The sequence below is a fragment of the Sceloporus undulatus genome, chromosome 2 (assembly GCF_019175285.1).
Source record: "Sceloporus undulatus isolate JIND9_A2432 ecotype Alabama chromosome 2, SceUnd_v1.1, whole genome shotgun sequence".
Classification (NCBI taxonomy): Eukaryota; Metazoa; Chordata; class Lepidosauria; order Squamata; family Phrynosomatidae; genus Sceloporus; species Sceloporus undulatus.
The window spans coordinates 15,421,201-15,441,612 of record NC_056523.1 but is presented as its reverse complement, the minus strand read 5'-3'; the positions used below and the strand labels follow the sequence as shown (position 1 = coordinate 15,441,612).

General features: G+C 42.4%; 1 protein-coding gene across 1 annotated transcript; it reads left to right on the top strand.

Moving 5' to 3' along the window:
* Positions 1-6: 6 nt before the first annotated feature.
* On the top strand, positions 7-16,868 carry LOC121924369. Its single transcript, XM_042455782.1, has 5 exons — positions 7-817; positions 3,588-3,935; positions 6,300-6,404; positions 14,494-14,634; positions 16,499-16,868. Exons 1-5 carry the CDS (start codon positions 784-786, stop codon positions 16,831-16,833), a joined length of 963 nt encoding a protein of 320 aa, XP_042311716.1. The 5' UTR covers positions 7-783; the 3' UTR covers positions 16,834-16,868.
* Positions 16,869-20,412: the final 3,544 nt, after the last annotated feature.

Below are 20,412 nucleotides of genomic sequence, written 5' to 3'. Positions count from 1 at the left end.
AGCCCTGAGTTATGAGGTGTATCCATTCCAGTTAAGATTTTTGGGCCCAAAGATGTGATCTAGCAAAGGAAGACTACTAGTCTTCATGTGGTGTCATTGAGCATTATATCTTAAGCATAGTGTATGCCATCCAAATGAATAAACACCAAATCTAACAATGGAAGAAATGCACTTTTCAACGCAGTGCTCTCACTCTGGGATTTTTTCTCCTTGTTCTGAGGACCAGAGAAAAAGGTTCAGGCCCCAAGACCCAGACCTAGGCCCTGAGAATTAGGATAGCCTAAATCCAGCATTTTGTCTCCAAATTGTCTACCCTCAAGGGAGCTGTCGGGCAGCAAATAATAGAAATTAAAGGTGTGTGTGTGTTCTTTTGTGGTTTGGCTTTGCTGGTTGCAAAGTATGGGTTAGTCCTTAGTCCTAAAGCAGCAGGATGTGTCTAAGGGCAGCAACAGCGTTGTTTCCAGAAAGCAAATCAGTTCCTGATTTGAAATTCAAATGAGTTCTTGATTTGAAATTCAAATCTTCCTTCAGTGGTTATAAAGGTCCAAATTTCTTGGGCATTAACCTGTGCTAACCTTCCTAGAAATCTGCGGTACCTGACTAAGCCCTTGCCGCAACTGGGAATCCTCACTAAGACAATCTTGTGGACCACCTTCTCCATCATTATTCACATCTCAGAACTAGGCCTTTGTTCTGAGATACCCAGAATCTTTCAGCCTGTCAACATCATTATTTCTGAAAATTTGCTGGGTTTTAAAGAACTAGGCTTCCCTTTCCATCACTATGAAGCTTTCAGCTACACCCCTGCTTCTTGGAGGTAAGTAAAATTTATCTCCAACCCAGAGCTTGAAAATTCATACAATACAGTAAAATAAACATATCCATCTTTCATTCTAATTTCTTCATTATTTTTTGTGCCAAAATGATGAAATGTGAAATGTTTGAATTCCAGGCTCCAGTCATTCTTTTCCAATCTATTTTACAATCAATTTTGAAAATGCCTAAAATGTTTTCAAGGTTTGGGAGAAATAAAATGATTTCTTTTGCTACGCGGAAACGGTGGAAATCATGTGGTCCTCCAGATGTCAGATTATTGTTCCCAGCATTCCTTACCATTTGTTATTCTGACTAGGGACACTGGGAATTACAGTCCAATAACATCTGGAGAGCCACATCATTCTCATATAGTTTGATGAGCGATTAGAGCTCTGACAGAATTTTAAATGCCAATCCCTATGTATTGGGTTACACTGAAAACTGGAGAGGGTTCCTGTCCTTTTAATGGGAGTGGAGAGGAGGGAATTTTGGTAGGTGTTGCTTATCGCCGAACCAGGTAAGAAGCAACAGGTGCTAAAATTTCCTTTTCTACACAACCATAAGAAGGACAGGAGCCCACTCCAGTTTTTTAGTCTGGCAACCCAACTCCCCAAACAACAAATCCCAGGATTCTGTAGGATTTTGCCATGGCCATTATAGTGGAATCATAGCATTATAGCAGTGTAGTGTGAAAGGGCCCTTGACAGCCTCTAGACAGATTGAACTATGACTCAGTTAAAAAACAACTTTTCTATCCTCTAATATAGATACATATTTGAGGTTTGTTCTGCAGTTTTGCATTAGCTTTTTAAAAAGTTTAATAACTAAAGCAAGCCAAGATTGTCAGGAAGTGAAACCCTCATATTTGCATAGAAATTGCAGATGTGGAAAATACACAAATGGAACATGCAAACGTGTAATTCCTCAACAAACAATTCAGAAATGGTGGCTTAAAAAACAAAACAAAACACCTCTTAACTAAGCTTTCCCCAACCTTGTGCTCTACAGATGTGATGAGTACAATTCCCATCATCACGCCGCCTGTGGATGAAGAGAGTTTTGTTGTTACATGCCTCCCAGTCATTTCTGACTTATGGCAACCCTAAGGTGTATTCCGGGCCTAAGAAAACTCTGACGTTCATGGGGTTGCCATAACTCAACAGGGTACTTGAAGACAAGAGGAAGGGATGGAATCTTGCCCTTCCCAGAAGACTCAGGAAAAATTGGAGATTATCATACAGGACAGGGTCAGGAATGGATTGCTCTCCTGTTCTTATTCCATCTGTGGCTGCAATCGCACAAAAGCCTTTCATACATATAACGCTGATCCTATCATGATCCTGTCATTGAATTGGAATTTTATTAACATGAACTTGCATTAATGTAAAATGCCAGGACAATTCCACTTCAATGACGGGACAATGACACGATCAGTGCAATGTCATATGAAAGTCTTTCACATGATCACTGTCACTTGCACTTTCCAGATGGGACAGTGTCCGGATCACACAGGAAGTATGGTACAAGGATGAGACAAGGATGTCCTTTTCCTGTCCGATAATCTCCATCGTCCTACAGTCTATCCTAGCTTGTGTGTTGCTTGGCCAAATGTGTCACAGTGTTCACCTGAAAAGCGTTGGAGGGTATGCAAGACCAGGATTCCATAGGACGCTGCCGTGGTGGTGATAGTGGAATCATAGTCCTATAATTGCGATACCACTCCTTACTATCTGGGAGGGCATATTTGTGTGAGGTAGGATCAGGGGCATTACTAAGGGGTGCAAGGAGTGTGGGACACATTGGATGACAACTGGGGGTGGGGTGCCCATCTCAACCCCCCTGCCACCTCCTCACCACTTGCCAGGGCACCTCTACAAAAGAGGGGAGGATGCCAGCATTGCAAAGTGTTGCCCTGCTCTCCCTTCTCTCCCGCTTTCTTACCTTTCTGGGCAAGGTGACCAGACATCCACCTGGATATTTCAACTTTCTATCCAGGAGGCATTCCAAAACATCCTCTATTTTGAAGATGGCTAAGAAGCCCATTGAGTCACACCACCTCTGCTTTTTCCCTTCCATAAATGTGTCTCCTTGACAGCCTGTCCTTGCTGCAAATACAGGAATAGGATGGATCCTTTTAGAGTTCTTTTTTCCTAAGAGCAGCAGCAGACAAAACTTGCACTCAACACTCAGGGCAAGTTTGTTTCTTGGAGGGGAAAAGGACAGCAAACAATTTAGGCAATAGGCTGCTTGAGGACACAATGCAAATGCTGAAAGGATTCCACCCCCTTAATTTCAGCACCATGCACAAACGAAAAGAATAATTTAAATGTAGATTCAGTCAAGAGTTCGTTGCTGGTAAAGTACAATTTTAAGCATTTGCTCTATAAGTAGAAGCCACTGAAGCCGTGGTACAATTTAATGAATTTTCAATGGGGCATAAGCTTACGTAGTTTCCCCCTTACACGGGGGGGGGGGTGGGGGTGTGTCTGGAACGGATCCCCCATGTAAGGGAAGTGCAGACTGTATATGTAACAGTGCTGTAAATAAACCATATGAAATGCATTTATATTTATATTAGTGTTTTTAGATTTTATTGTATTTTGTAATGTCTTCCATTTTTTGGGTCTGGTTGGGTGAGCAGTCCACTGCTGCCACTGCCACCCCAGACTGAGTGACACCAACCATAGTGATGCCACTAGGGCGGATCTTTTTGTGTGAGGGAGGTTGAAGAAAACTTTTTGGGGGCCTCATTTCTTTTTCTTTCCCTACAGCCACTGTGGCAGTGGTCCTGTCCTCCTCCTTGGAGCGTGAATACATCCTCATCCCTGAGCCCCAGACCTTCTCAAATGCCTATTGCCACTGCCGCCAACATGGCACCACACTGGCTACGTTCCGAGATGAGACAGATTTGGAGCTTGCTGCCTCCCTATGCTTCAATTGCTCTGTCTGGATTGGACTCTACCGTCAATTCCTCTCTTGGGTCTGGATTAATAGCGACCCGTACAAGTTTCAGAAGTGGAGCCCCGGAACCAAAAGCTCATACAACTGTGCGGTTATGAAAAATGGCTTGTGGTATCAAGAGAACTGCCTTCAGAAAAATCCTTTTGTGTGTTACAAAGGTGAGGATTGTGTTTGTGTCCATGCACACAGTCAGGGTGACCAGGTGTCATAACCACAAAGGAGGACAAGTTACCCTAAAATGTAGGACACTAAACAAAACATGTAGAACATTCCAAAAGAAAAGCTAAAAACATTAATATAATTATAAATTCATGCTTCTTTGCCATGCTTGACACAGATGACATTTTGGATTTTCTCCGGGACAGAAGGTTGAAATGTAGGACATGTCTTGAAAAAGGAGAACATCTGGTCACCCTTTCACACAATGAATATGTCGTAACTGGACAATCAATCTCTCTCCCTTATAGAAGTATTCAGTAAAGTGACTGATGTGCCATGGCCCGATGGGCAATGGTCACCCATGCACATTGGGATGCTCTCAGTGCATATCTAGACATTGGCTAGGAAATGCCTGATGTGCCTCAGAACATCACTCTTACTGGTGTCCAGATGCACATTTTCACTAACAGAGTTCTAGTACTGCAGCCATTCACAGCCACAAGGTTGTGAGCTCAAATCCAGTGATTTCTTTTGAAGGGTATGCATATTTTTAACATGAAAAATATGTATCTCTATGGAGATTCTCACACACAAATGGGATAAGGATGGGATCACTCCCCAGTCCTTATCTGGCCATTAACTCATCCGTGACTGCAATAGTGCTAAAGGCTTTCAAATCGTAGTACCTAACCAGCCATTAACCTGTCATTAAAGCAACATTGCGATAACATGAACTTCTGTTAATGCAAAACGCAGGCCAATGTCTCTTTAATGATGGGTTAATGATGGGATCTGTGCAACGTCATCTGAAAATCTTTTGTGCAATCGTGGTCAATCACACTTTCCTGACAGGTTAATGATGGGATCTGCGCAACGTCGTCTGAAAGTCCTTCCCGTGATCGCACAGGAAGGACGGGATAGGAATGGGACAAGGATGGGATAACCCCTGTGTGATAATCCTCAAAGTTTTTATGGGTTATGGCTAATTGAGTGCTGTCCTGTCTTTTTAATACTTATTATAGAAGCATATTGGAGTTTGTTTGTAGCCCCAGAAGGTCCCCCCCCATTGAGACTGAAATGTGTTAGGCATTTTAAAAATACTGAATAAACAGTTGGCCATCCAGAGCACATGGAGCTTGTCTCCTCACTGTTTTCTACACTACTGAGTCAGCCTGATGATGTAAAACCAAAGAAGCAAGAATTGCCTTGAGTGTTGACCTGGCTTGTGCAGAGTCTATCTAGACAGTGCCTTTTTGTGTGTGTGAGTGTCCACCTTCTGGAGAATTCACATGAACTTTTAGAGCCAGCGTGACAAAATAGTAAATTTCTTCTCATTTTCAATGACATCCTTTCAAACATTTTACACAGCTGGGAGATTCATTCTGACCTTGGAGTAAGTTACGGGTGGCAGCAGTGAACATGCCGGTCAGCTCAGTGGGACACGTTTCAAACAGCCACCCGGCATCACAAAAGAGGGTTCCAGATCTTCCAGGGAGATCCAGAGTAAAGGATGATGGATTTTGGTTGATATTAAGAAGGCTTAGAGGATGGCAATGGCAAACATCTCTGAACAAATCTTGCCAAGAAACCCCTTAGGGTCAGAAATGACTTGAAGGCACGCAACAACATCAGCCCTAGTTCTGGTGCTGAGCAGGCTGGATGCTGTCTGGTCTGTTTGCACGAGAACTGGGGCTTGGGCCATGCATCATCTGGTCTCTCCATTGAGAAGACAGAGGGAGGACATTTTATTTGGTCCATGCAGAGGGGGCATCAGTTATAAGGTATCCTGTGGTAGAATTTGAAGATTTAGCCATGTTAGTCTGTAGAATCAGTATGTAGAGAGATCTTGTAGCACCTTTGAGACTAACTGAAAGAAAGAAGTTGGCAGCATGAGCTTTCCTACTTCAGTCTACTTCTTCAGATGCAAAAAGCTTTTGTATCTATGAAAGTCTATGAAAGCCCATGCTGAAAACATCTTTCTTTTGATTAGTCTCAAAGATCCTACAAGATCTCTGTACATAAGGTGTACTGTCTTCTACATAAGGCAGGAACATCACAGGATCATCTCTTCACGGAAAATCTCATGAACAGTACAATTTTTAAAAAATTACGGTAACAAAATCTACAACTAGCAATTAATTGCACTTTCACAACACTCAAAATTTGATGTCTGAGGCCTCACCTCACCATCTCTAATAATAGGAGATCCATTGTCCTTTCCTGGACAAATCTGTCATCTCCGGTGGCTGCCTTGCTATCTCTAGTCGGAGGGACCGCTCTGCTTTCTGGAGAAATGGCTTCCTGAATGGTAACAATGGTGTATATGCTATGTGAGATAAACCCTATCACATTCTGTTTTTCAGGACCTACAGGTGCACTTCCACTTCTTCTCATCCTGACATTAGGCTGCTCTTCCAAACCTGGCCAGATGACCTTATCGACTCCCTCTCCAAAGTCTCCTAGGACAAGTAAGTATCTTTGGATGGGGACTGAAACCAGATACTTTTTGGATGACATCTCGCTAAATTCCCAAACCATCAAAGTCAGTTGCTAACATGCTAGCTACCCCTGCTTTGTAAAATCTGGTATTTTACCAAAGCTTAGAAAAAAGTCACTTTTTGGAGCACGATCCTCCAACTAGCATGGCCACTGGCTGCTTTCTATCCTCTTCTACAACAACACCACCCCAATATTATTTGCAATGAAATGGGTTTGAAGACATTTCTTCATTGAATTAAATGTCTCAGAATCTCTTTAGCTATTGTGTCCTTTTATAATTTCCTCAAACTGTGAAAGTTTTGGTCCAAAAAAAAAAAATCTAATCCAAACTATGGATTTATTGGTAAAGACTTCATGTTGCACTCAGAGTGATCTCATTGACACGGGGTCTATCTGCACTACACAGTTATAGCACTCTTATTCCACTTTAGCTGCTATGGCTGCATCCTGTACAATCCTGGGGATGGTAGTTTGGTGAAGCACTTGAACACCATGGCTGAGGATTCCAAGTACCATACACTGCAAATCCCAGGATTCCATAGGATGGAACCATGGCAGTTAAAATGGAACAATAGTCCTGGCTCGGCCATATAAACCCACTGGGTGACCTTGGGTCACACTCTCACAAAGGATGGCAATGGCAAAACCCCTCTGAAGAAACTTGCCAAGACAACCCTATGATAGGCTCGCTTTAGGGTCACCATAAGTCAGAAAAGACTTGAAGGCACCCAACAAAAACAACAATACTGCTATAATTGTGAAGTGTGAGTGGGGCCATGGAACCCAACAGTTATCACTGCTGTTATGTTATTTGCTTCCTGTTATATCTCTTCTTTCATTTTTGCATTTGAACATGGTGTAGTGGTTTCCACACTGGACTAGGACTCTGGAGACCAGGGTTCAAATCCTTGCTCAGCCACAGAAATCCCCTGGGTGACCTTGAACAAGTCACACTCTCTAGGCCTCAAAGGAAGACAAAGGCAAACACTCACTGAATAAATCTGGCCAAGAAAACCCCATGGTAGGATCACCTTTGGGTCACCATAAGTTGGAAACTACTTGAAAGTACATGACAACAACATTATATTGTTGTGGTTCCTTTTCTTCTGGAGTCCAGGATCCCATGTCAATCCCATAGAGTACAGAACCACACATGGATTTGTGATCATGTTGACTTTTTCTGCTCCAGCTCCTAAAAGGGACCGATATCTTAAATCTCTAGTTCAGGGGTAGGCAACCTTTTTGAGCCGGGGGCCGGGTTGCTGTCCCTCAGACAACTGGGGGGCCAAAGCCAATAAATAAATATTTTTTAAAAAATAATTAAATAAATAAGCCGGGACAAATGTAGGACAAAAATTTCAAATGGAGGACACTTTTTTTAAAAAAAAATGGAGGACACGCTAACAAATTTGCTGATTTTTAAATTTTTTTAATATTAATGCATGTTTCAGAGTCTTCTATCGACAACTGCCCCCCTTGCCCGCCGCTTGACCCCCTCTTGCCCGCCTCCTCCTGATAGGCCAAAGGTCCCCACGCCCTCACGCGAGAGGCCAAAGGCTCCGGCGGCAATTGGTGGCAGGACCGGGCTGGGGCTGGTCCCAAGGCCTTGCCGGGCCGCATCCGGCCCATGGGCCACAGGTTGCCTACCCCTGCTCTAGTTCATCCTCCTGTCCTTGCCCATAGGCTCCAAGGGAAAATAGCTGATATAACTGGAGGGAATTAAGAACATGTAATTAGTTTATAAAACCTGCAGGTGGCAAGTCTGAGCAATTGGGCAGTGCTTCTGTCCTTTTTCATTCTACAGCAAAAGAAGGCTATATATCAGCTCCATGTTATTCCACGCCAAGAGAGCATCACCTTGATTAGTACCAAATTCCTGAATGATATCATATGTGGATAGATTCGTGTGTGTGGGTCGGGTGTGTGTGTCCTTTTTCTCTTCCCAATTTACTTTATTGGTTTTTATATTTTAAAAAATACTTTTATTCTTGCAAGGAGCTCAACATTAATTAATTTATTTAGAATCCGCGAATCGGAGAGGTGGAAGAGACCGCAAGGGTCATCCAGTCCAACCCCCTGCCATGCAGGAAATCACAATCAAAGCATCCCCGACAGATGGCCATCCAGCCTCTGCTTGAAGACCTCCAAGGAGGGAGACTCCATTACACTCCGAAGAAGTTAGTTCCACTGTCGAACAGCCCTTACTGTCAGGAAGTTCTTCCTAATGTTGAGGTGGAATCTCTTTTCCTGCAGTTTGCATCCATTGCTCCGGGTCCTAGTCTCTGGAGCAGCAGAAAACAAGCTTGCTCCCTCCTCAATATGACATCCCTTCAAATATTTGAACAGGGCTATCATAATCACCTCTTAACCTTCTCTTCTCCAGGCTAATCAGTATGCCCCCAATTTTGAGCAGAGGTTAGATGGCCATCTGTCGGGGATGCTTTGATTGTGATTTCCTGCATGGCAGGGGGTTGGACTGGATGACCCTTGCGGTCTCTTCCAACTCTATGATTCTAATTTTGTCCTCCAAGTCATTGATAAAGATGTTGAATAGCACTGGGCCCAGGACAGAGCCCTGTGGGACCCCACTGGTCACTTCTCTCCAGGATTTCATTTACTTTTATTTATTAAACTATTTCCATCCTACAATGGATGATCTCAGGGTGGCATACAATTAGAAATCAATGCAAACATACTGAACAATTCAAAACAATTCAGTTTCAGTATCCCTTATCCAAAATGCTTGGGCCCAGAAGCATTTTGGAGTTGGGATTTTTTGAGATTTTGGAATGCTCAAGTTGTTGTTGTTAGCTGCCCTTGAGACAGTTCTTTGAGTCATGGCAACCCTGTGGATGAGATATCACCAAGAATCCCTATCCTCCACTGCCTTGCCCAGATCCTGCAAGCCCTTTCCCATATAGTCCCCCCTGATTGAGACAATACATCTGGTTTGTGGTCTTTCTCTCTTTCTTCTACCCTCTAGCTTTCCTAGCGCTATTGTTTTTTCTAGTGGTCAGTGTCTTCTCATGATGTGGCCAAAATACAATAGTCTCAACTTGGTCATCTTAGCTTCCAAGGAGAGCCCTGGTCTGATCTGTTGAAGAAACCATTTGTTTGTCTTCTTGGCTGTTCATGGTATCCTACATAATCTTCTCCAGCATCACATTTTGAATGAGTTGATTTTCTTTTTGTCTGCTTCCTTCACTGTCCAGCTCTCACATTCATACATGGTAATTGGGAATACAATGGCCTGAATGATTTTGACTTTATTGCTCAGTTGTATGTCTTTGCTCTTCAGTATCTTTTCCAGTTCTTTCATAGCTTCCCTTCCCATTCCCAGTCTTCTTATTTCTTGACTGCAGTCTCCATTCTGGTCAATGTTTGATCCTAGATATGAGAGTTCTTTAACTATTTCAATTTCCTAGTTGTCTAGATTGAATTTGTGTATTTTTTTTTCTGTGGTCATTATTTTTGTTTTCTTTATGTTCAGCATTAGACCTGCCTTTGCACTTTCATGTTTGACCTTTTAGTTCCTGAATGTTTTCTGCTAATATGATGCTGTTGCCTGCATATCTTAGGTTGTTCTCCTATCTTCACTCCTCCTTTTTCTGATTCTAATTCTGCCTTTTTATGATGTTTTCAGCATAGTGCATACCTGTACTGTGTTTGTGAGGCTGGAGAGAGATGGAAAGATCTGTGGAATGGCAGGAGGGGTAGATTCACGCTGCGTGCTATGCTTAGACTGCCATCATTTCACAGATTCTGTCTTTCTATAACCTTACATCCTTCTGCTGCCAGCCACCTCCAGGGTGGCGGTGGAGATGCTCCTGCTTGTTCATCTCTCTCCATCCTCATCTCTTGTTCATTCGCTACTTGTGTTGTGCATGAGATGCAAGGAGGAGCGAGACTGAGGATCTGAGTGACGAACAAGCAAGAGTACAGCAGTAACCACCTAAAAGGCAGAAACAAGCAGCTGGTTGCAAAAAGTATCAGTTTCTGGAGGTATTCGGATTTTGGATTTCTGGATTAGGGGTGCTCAACCCGTAATAATTTAAATAGGCTAAAAACATATTAAATACAGTTAGCAACACAGGTTTAAAAGATTAACATCATGCACATTCACTTTTTTAGATAAGTCATTCAGACGCTTTTACTTGATGGCTAAATGAAATCAACATTGGCTCCAATCAGGCCTTCAAGGGGAGGTCATTTCTCAGCTGGTGTGCCACAGCTGAGAAGGACCCTGCCATGTTCTTACACTGCATTAACTTCCCTTTTCCCTACTTTAAACAGAAATTCAGTTTAATTGTGTTTTAACCTTTGTATTAACAGTGTATAAAGCTGTATTGTGCTTTTAAAATGTTGCAACACTGCCTTGGATCCCATCCTGCAAGAAAGGCAAGATATAAATTAAATAAATATATGCATGCAGTCAACAAAGCATCAAGTCCTATCTGTTCTCAGAAGCTTGGCAGCGTCAGTTCTAGTTAGGAATTAGATGGGGGGGGGGGGTTAGTTTTAGCCAAGGAATACCAGGAGCTGTAGGCTATATTTCAGAGGAAGGAACTGGCAAAGCCATGTCTGAGTATCCCTTGCCTACAAAAACCCTATGAAAAATTCATGGGATTGCCTTAAATCAACAGGCAAGTTTAAAGCATGTACACCCAAATGGAACACGGAAGAGGCCTTGCTCAGTGGGCACATGTAAAGAGAGGTGCTGCTTCAGATATCAAGGTCCCAAACCATTTGGGGCCTTAAATGTCATCACAAATACCTTGAATTCAGATTTGAAGCCTATTGGCAGCTTGTGCGATTCTTTAGCATGCAAGCCCCCCTCATCTAGTTGTTCTCTTTACAATCTTATGAAATAGGTTCGTCTAAGACCCATGTGGCTGATCCTAGCTCACCCCATAAACTTATTGGCTAAATAGAGATTTTAACTTAGATCTGTCCAGTCCTAATCCAACATTTGAGCTCAAGTCTCCATGCTTGTTGGGCTACAGCTCCCATTATTTCCAGACTGAGAGGCAGAGGCAGGAGTGATGGAGGTTGTACTCCAACACATCTGAAGGGTGATGGATTGAGAAAGGCTGCTCTAACCGCTACTCCACACAGATTTGCTTTATCAGTGTGTGACCTCTGTTGCCATCTCTGATATCAAATTAAAATGTTTCCACTGTGAGTGAAAGGGGAAAATGCCTAGCAGCCGCAGAGCAATAGACAAGACAGGTTGCATTTTCTAGGATTGCCACATATTGTTCAGTGTTGTTGGAATCTTAGAAAATCTCTGATTACAGGACAGAAACAAATCCTCGATTTCAACACCAGGAGATGCGATATCTGCATCATGGTGTGCTTCCTGGTAAGGTAGGAAGAAAAAGTCATGACACACTCTTAAACAGAGCAGAGACACTGCCCACCATCTACAGTGGTGGTTGCTGATGTCTATGGGAATCAGTGGGAACCAGGATGAGGCCACTAAAGGAAAGGGCAAGGCTTTCCCAGAGGCAGCGCCAAAGTATATACTCATGTATAAGTCCAGAAATTTTAGTCAAAAAATTGACTCAGAAAACCTGAGTCAGCTTATTCACAGGTCAGTATAAGTACTGTGCTTTAATTCTTATTTAAAAAAGGAACCATCCCCTGGTGAAAGGGAAGAGTGTATGTAATCTGTCCTGGAAGCATTGGCCCACCTCTAATTTCTTATCCATCCAGCCTTCAGTGTGAGCACACAGTTGTGCCTAGTGGAATTTTATAAGTACTTTGAACTTTTATTACATGTCCATAATTTTTGCCCTCGACTTATCTACGAGTCACATAAGATCTGTATTTTTGGCCCCTAAAGTAGTCCTTGACTTATACATGAGGTCGGCTTATAGTCAATGTATATAGTAGGTTGCTACACAACATCCACTAGTGATTGGCAGCTTTTAAGTCAGTGAGGCTTTGAATCCACTTTGGAACTTAGTCTGAAATTTAAAGGAGCTGGACTGAATTAGGGGTAAGAGCACTTTAGATAACCCCTTTAAAGTTTAGACTAAAATCCAGAGCAGATTCACTGTCTCACTAACATGAAAGCCACTATAGTCATCCCTCCATATTCATGAATTCTTTATTCATAGATATCCATAAATTCAACCATTCATGGCTTGAAAATATTTTTTAAAATATATAAATTTATATATTCAAACTTTGATTTTGCCATTTTCTATAAGGGATACCATTTTTCAGTGGGTTTTTCAGGCTATGTGGCTGTTCTCTGAAAATGTTAGCCCAGATGTTGGTGAAACATCAGGAATAAACTCTTCCAGAACACGGCCACATAGCCCGAAAACCCCACAAAAAACTATGGATGCCAACCATGAAAGCCTTCACCTTCATCTTGGATACCATTTTACTACGTCATTGTATTTAATGGGACTTGAGAATCCACAGATTTTGGTATCCATGGGGGTCCTGGAACTAAACCCAAGTGGACACCAAGGGGCCCACTGTATTACCAACATCCTCTATTAAGAGCACTCTGAAATCCCTTTGTCCCTTGGGAAGGTTGTTGGAGCAATAGGAAAGTCATGATCCATCTGCCCAAACTTCAGGACCATTGCTGTTCCTCTAAAGCAGGGAAGGACAACTGTGGAAGGCTAGGGGGCCACATTAATCCCTTGGTGGACCTTAGAGGCTGCACACCACACCCACTCCCCCCCCCCCCCAAAAAAAACCCAAACCCAAACCTTTCTCTCTTTTTTCCCTCCCAAATACCTCATGGGGACATGTTTCTGGGCCTACCTGGGCCACTATTGGCCCAGCATAAGTCACTATCTATTCAGATCCTATTTCAAAATAGATTTTTCCTGGCCTAAATGGGCCCATGGGGCCAAAACGTGGTGGAAATGCTCCTCATGCCCCTTTGAGGATATTTTGGGGTAAAATATTTTGGAAAAAATTTATTTTGTTTGACTCCTGGAGTTTTCAGAGGGACTCCAAATGCAAAGAGATCTGCAAGACCATCTTCTCCCATATAAGCTTGTCAGAAATTTGTGGTCTGCAGAGGAGATCCAATACCTAAGTTAAGCTGCATGTAACAAGCACACATAATAGGACTTTCTCTGTAGTAATGCCGCAACTGTGGACTTCCCAACCCAAGCTAGTTAGGGTGGCTTCATTGCTTTTAAACTTCCAGCGGGCAGCCAAAACTGCACTGTTCCACATAGTATTCAGTATTTAAAATTATTATTTTAACTGGGAGAATTCAAAGATATAGCCATGTTAGTCTGTAGAATCAGTATGTAGAGAGATCTTGTAGCACCTTTGAGACAAACTGAAAGAAAGAAATTGGCAGCATGAGCTTTCCTGGACTTCAGAGTAAGTAGATTGAAGGCTAGGAAAGCTCATGCTGCCAATTTCTTTCTTTCAATTAATCTCAAAGGTGCTACAAGATATTATTTTAACTGTTTCAAAACTGGATTCCAGGATTATTTTACACTACTTTTAGGAGTTTTCCAAAGAGCAAGCTTGTTTTCTGCTACTCCAGAAACTAGGACACAGAGCACTGGATTTAAACTACGGGAATAGAGATTCCACTTCAACTTTAGGAAGAACATCCTGATGGCAAGAGCTCTTTGACAATGGAATACTCTCCATTGAAGTATGGTGGAGTCTCCTTTTGGATGCTTTTAAATAGAGGCTGGATGGTTGGGAGTGCTTTGATTGTGAGTTCCTGCATGGCAGAATGGGGTTGGACTGGATGGCCCTTGAGATCTTTCCCAGCTTTATGATTCTATGATTCTAGTATTTTAATGTGTTTTTAAAATGTTTTTTAATCTTTGTATTATTTTAATTAGTTTTTATTTGTTCATCTCCTTGGGAGCCTTTGCGGGTTGGGAGGAGATATTTTAAATACATAATAAAATAAGTAAGTTTACTATGTACCTGGTTCTCATATCCTTAATTAGTATGCAAACTGAAACATGACACATTTTTCAGTTTTTGTCTTTCTGTGAATTTTGCAATACAGTTTTTCCACCAAAAATATTCCTGTCTTATGGTTTCTATCCATAGGATATGTCACGGCAGCTCCTGGTGGAAATGGGTTGCACTCTCCCCTTACAGTTCAGGATCTCCCCTCGGCCTCTAGCAGCCCTGAACAAGAGACCAGCCAAAAAGATCTACCGACTTTCCCCCCTACAGCTTTAACCAGAGGTACATCTTGGTTGTGTCAAACTGCAATCTGTAACACCAGCATTGCCCTAAATGCTCTAAAAGGCCCAAGGTCTCCCCTCTGATCTTGGAAGCTAAGGTATACCTGTTGGAGGCTGAGCAGGGTCAGCCTTGGTTAGTCCTTGTATGGTAGGCTGTCAATGAATACTAGGTGCTGTGGGCTATATATCAGAGGAAGGAACTGGCAAAACCACCACTTGAGAAAACCCTATGAAATTAACAGGATCACCATAAGTCAACAGGCAACTTGAAGGCACATACACACAACAACAACAACACCAGTGGAGAAAATCATTGTTCTCTAGCCTAGTGATGGCGAGCCTATGGCACGTGTGCCAGAGGTGGCACTCTGAGCCCTCTCTGTGGACACACATGCTGTAGCCCTAGCACAGTTTGCCAGAGTTTCTTACTAGAAAGCCAGAGGGACGTGGCACTTTGCAATAAATAAGTGGGGTCTGGGTTGCAGTTTGGGCACTCGGTCTGTAAAGGTTCGCCATCACTGCTCTAACCCTTGCTATCTTCCCAATGTTGATGTTGCTTACAAAAACCTTCCAGCTAAACAGAGCACGAGGAATAAAAATGAAGGCTGGGCAGGCAGTCATAAAAAGATTTTATAAGAGCAATAGCACTTACATTTCTATATTGCTTTATAGTACTAAGCAGTCTCTAAGTAGTTTACAGTGTGTTAGCAATTGTCTTCAACAAACTGGGTACTCATTTTACTGACTAATGAAAGGATGGAAGGCTGAGTCAACCTGGAGGCCTGTGGCATTGAACTCACAATGTTGTGGCTGCAGTATGGCATTTAACCACTGTGTCCTCAGGGCTCCCTGGTAAAAAGGAGCTTCTTTGTCAGAGGCTTTGTTAATGGAGGTGTGCCTATAATTATTTCTTTGAAGTTAATGGCAAACCCCTTCTGAAGAAACTTGCCAAGAATACCCTGTGATAGGTTTGCTTTTACGGCCTCCATAAGTCTTGGAAATGACTTGAAGGCACACAACAACAACAACCACAACAACAACAGCAACAACAACAACAACAACCTTTCTAACTTCAGTTTCAAAGACTGAGAAAAGAAGACTAGGGAGATTATCACACATGAAAAAGGATGGGGGTGAAGCGGATCACTCCCATCCTTATCATGTGAAGATTATCAGAAGATGTCACGGTTATCCCATCATTATCTCACCAATGAAGTGGAATTGTCAAATGACTTGTTATTATTATTTATTTATTAACCTTTATTTTTATAGCGCTGTAAATTTACACAGCACTGTACATACAATCATTTTAATAAGACGGTTCCCTGCCCTCATGCTTACAATCTAAAAAGACATGACACAAAAGGAGTAGGGAATGGTAGTGGGAAAGGGGATCAGGTCCTGGAGTTCATCTCTCCCTCTGAGACCTGGACCAAGGCAGATCGACTGGTGGGAGGGCTCTGTTTCTTAAGGGTAGGCCTGATGGCATCAGGCCTGCCATTTCACTCCCTCCAGGCTGGATGGCTTGCATTTCTCTCCCTCTGGCTGATGGTGGATGGAGGGGGGGTGCTCTTCTTTCAGGCAAGGCCTGATGGAACTTTTCATTAATGGAAGTTTCTGTTAATGAAAAGTGATGGGACAATTTCATGTCATTGATGGGATAATAACGAGATAACCATGACGTGTGTGATAAGCTTTGTGTAATTGCGTGATAAGGACTGGCTAAGGATGGGAGCGATCCACTTCACTCCCATTCTTTTTCACGTATGATAATCTCCTATGTCTGGAGAGGTGACTATATAAGGAATAAAAGGGATGAGGGTGAAAATATCCCTAATAGCTCTTCTTTCTTCTCTCTCTTTTAGTGCCACCTACAAGGGACCAAATCCCCACGGTCATCCAGGAGAATTCCACCTGGTTTGAAGCTCTTGCTGCTTGCAAGGCCCGAGGTCAGATTCTGGCAAGGAGAATCGTGCTCCAACAGGGCTTGAAAGTTTGGTTGGGTTTGCATCGCCATGGGCTATGGGGCTATTGGGTTTGGGTTGATGGGAGCCCTGTGCCAGAGGAGCCTCAGAGCTGGGGAGAAGGGGAACCAAATGATCCCATATGGGGAAACTGCGGGGCAGGAGTAGGCACTGGGGATGGAGTGATATGGGAAGATGAATGTTGTGTGACAAAGCTATATTATGTGTGTGAATAGAGCTGCCCAGGACCAGGGTGACCAGATGTCCTCCTTTTCCAAGACTTGTCCTACTTTGCCACCTTCTGTCCAGGAGGAATTGCAAAATGTCCTCCATTTTGAACACAACTAAGAAGCCCATTGAGTAACATCATAGTTGAGTGACACCAGGAGCCCTGGTGGCGCAGTGGTTAAATGCCTGTACTGCAGCCACTCACTCAAAACCATAAGGTTGTGAGTTCAATACCAGTGACAGGGCTCAAGCTTGACTCAGGCTTGCATCCTTCTGAAGTCGCTAAAATGAGTACCCAGATTGTTGGGGACAAATTAGCTTACAGTTGTAAACTGCTTAGACTTAGACACTGTTAGTTCAGCATTAAGCTGTTTTTTGTTTGTTTGTTTGTTTTTATTTCCCTTTGGAGAAATGTGTCTACTTGGCAATGGGCTGCTTGAGGACACCATATAAATATTGAAAGGGTTTTCCCCTTAATTTCAACGCAGTGGATCAATGAAAGGAATCATTTAAATGTAGATTCAGTCAAGGATTCATTGATGGTAAAGTACAATTTTAAGCATATGTCTTGCTCAGAATTCTATATGTATACTGCAAGCCAATGAGGCATATTAACAATGGTAAGTTCATCAGAAAAATAGGGCTGCGCATATAATACAATACAGTATATGTGATAGTGCTGTAGATACATTATATGGAATGAATTTATATTTATATTCGTGTTTTAGCTTGTATTTTGTAACACCCTACATTTTCCTTGAATGTCCTACATTTTGTAGTGCCCTTTCCTCCATTGTGGTTATGACATCTGGTCACCCTACCCAGGAAAGAGTGAAAACTTGGAAGAGGGGGAGCTTTTGGGGACTATGACTCCCAGAATCCACCAACCAGCATGGCTACTGATGTCTGTGTTGGCTGTTTTAGCAGCTGCGGTCCCCTAAAGGTAAAACTTTCCCAAGCTCTTCACAAACTAAGCATGATACTACTTATGTGATGCAGTTAAGTTCCCATGTTGTTAAAAACTGTAAATATAGGTTGAGTCTCCCTTATTCAAAATACTTGGGACTAGAAGTGTTTCTGATATCAGAGTTTTTTGAATTTTTTAATATTTGCATAAGAGAGCTAGCATGGCACAGCAATTTGAGTGTTAGACTATGACACTGGAGACCAGGGTTTGATTCCTGCTAGGACATGAAACTGACTGAACGATCTTGGAAAAGTCACACATTCTCATTTTCAGAGGATGGCAATGGCAAACCCCTTCTGAAGAAATTTACTAAGAAACTTGCATGGAAAACTCCATGATAGACCTGCCTTAGGTTCACCACATCAGAATCTACTTGAAGGCACACCCCACCCCACCCCATATATGTAATGAGATATCTTGGATATGGGAACCAAATCTAAACATAAAATTCATTTATGTTTCTTATATACCTTATACACATAACCTCAACTTTCTTTAATTTTATGCACAATATTTTTAAATAAAGTTGTGCATGAAGTTTGTGTACATTGAACCATCCAAAAACAAAGATGTCACTAACTCAGCCATCCATGTGGATACTTTTGGATGTGGGAATATTTGGATTTCAGAATTTCATATAAGGGAGACTCAACATATAGCAGCCATTCAGACTAGCATCAGAATTACAGGAGTTTAATCCTTTCCTTGCTAATGTTCCAACAAAATTCTAGTCTCCTACAGCCATACAGTTCACCCAATTACCCAAGCCAGCAGGGTGAGTGTGCCCATTTTTTTTTAATTACAAAAAGCAAACCATTGATTTATTCATGATTTTATATAAGGGAGGACATTTTACTATGCATTGTAATGAGACTTCAGCATCCATGGATTTTGAGGCCCAACGTATATATGTTAACTTGTGCATACAAATTAGCATGTGGAGATACTGTGCAAATTTGTACACTCTCTTGCTTTCTTTTTAATCATGCATTTTCTCTTTTGAGACAATTCTCACCCTCTTCTCAGTCAGGAGAGGTGGTGTCTTCTATGTTAGTGGGACGCTGAGTCTGCTCTGGGTTTTAGCTTGCTGCTGTCCAGGATGCCGAATCCCCCCCCCCAAATAGGTTAAGAACCTTGGATAGCAACTATAGGACCATAGCACTAGTCTCCCCCACAAGCAAAATTATGCTCAAAATTCTGCAACGCACACTCCAACCATACATGGAGAGAGAAATCCCAGAAGTCCAAGCGGGTTTCAGGAAAGAGGCACCAGGGACCCCACTGCAAACATACAATGGAGTCTACCAAGGAATTTTAAAAAAGACAGCATGTGCTTTAGAGACTATAGCAAAGCCTTTGACTGCACAAATCATGGAAGGCTATGGAACACCTTTAGGAACAAGAGAGTGCCAATGCATCTGATAGTCCTGATGAGAGGAAGGCCAATACTAGATTGATGAACTCTATTAGGGAGGCCGCTGGTATAAGCTTGCAGAAAATAAGCAGAGCAATGGAGGACAGGGGGTCTTGGAGGTGTATCATCCACAGGGTTGCCATGGGCTGAAATCGACTCAAGGGTAGTTAACAACAACAAATAGGCCCTTTAAAACAGATTCACATCTCCACTGACCATCCACCTGACACCACCCTCAGCTTCTATTTATGTTACAAGAGAAGTCTTACATGTTGCTAAAGGTCTGATGCAAATCATACTCAGAGTGAAGTAGAGTTGGGGAATTTTTGAAAGGCTTTACTAGAGTTCCTTCCTTACTGTAATTCCACCCTTACTAACATTCTTTCCTTCCCTGAATGTTACTTTTGGGATTGGATAGTACTTTGCCCCAGATTTACTAGGAAATTTACCCGGCTTCGTAATATGGTTTGGATGAAGAAAAAAATTGACTGGGAATATCTTCAGTCCTCAAAATTTGCATCATGTTCGTCTCTATGCAAAACAAGAGAGAGAAAAATAATAATCCCAAAGTTTGTTGATCTGCAGGAGTATTTCTATGAGTAGAAAACATATTGAAGCTGAATCCAGATAAAGTGGAGGTACTTACAGTAGCGGCACCGAACCCAGGTATTGGGATACAACCTCCAGTCCTAGATGGGGTCACACTCTCCTCAAAGGACTGTGTTCGCAGTCCGGGGGTACTTCTTGATCCATCACTCCAGATGACAAATCAGTCAGGAGTGCCTGTTATCAGCTCCTGCTGATATGCCAGCTGTGCACTTTCCTGGAAGTCAGGGACCTTGAAACTGTGGTGCATGCGCTGGTAACCTCACGACTCAGTTTCTGCAATGCACTCTACATGGGGCTACCTTTGTGCTTAGTTTGGAAACTTCAATTAGTACAGAACATGGCAGCCAGGCTAGTCTCAGGTAAAACTAGAAAAGTCCATAGAACACCGATCTTAAGATCACTTCACTGGCTGCCTATTAGTTTCCAGATGCAGTATAAGGTGTTGCTTATTACCTTTAAAGCCCTAAATGGCTTGGGTCTAACCTATCTTTGGAACCACCTCCTTCTCTATAGTCTACTCCGCACACTCAGGTCCTCTGGGAAGAATTTGTTGCAACTTATAAAAACTAGATTATCTGCAACTGCCCAGAGGACCTT

What these genes read in the sequence shown, in the direction of transcription:
- LOC121924369 (XM_042455782.1), top strand. Translation starts at nt 784, where the DNA reads ATGAAGCTTTCAGCTACACCCCTGCTTCTTGGAG. An exon ending in TCCTTTTGTGTGTTACAAAG is followed by an intron (nt 3,936 to 6,299) that starts GTGAGGATTGTG and finishes TCTGTTTTTCAG; the next exon opens with GACCTACAGGTGCACTTCCA. An exon ending in TCCAAAGTCTCCTAGGACAA is followed by an intron (nt 6,405 to 14,493) that starts GTAAGTATCTTT and finishes TTCTATCCATAG; the next exon opens with GATATGTCACGGCAGCTCCT.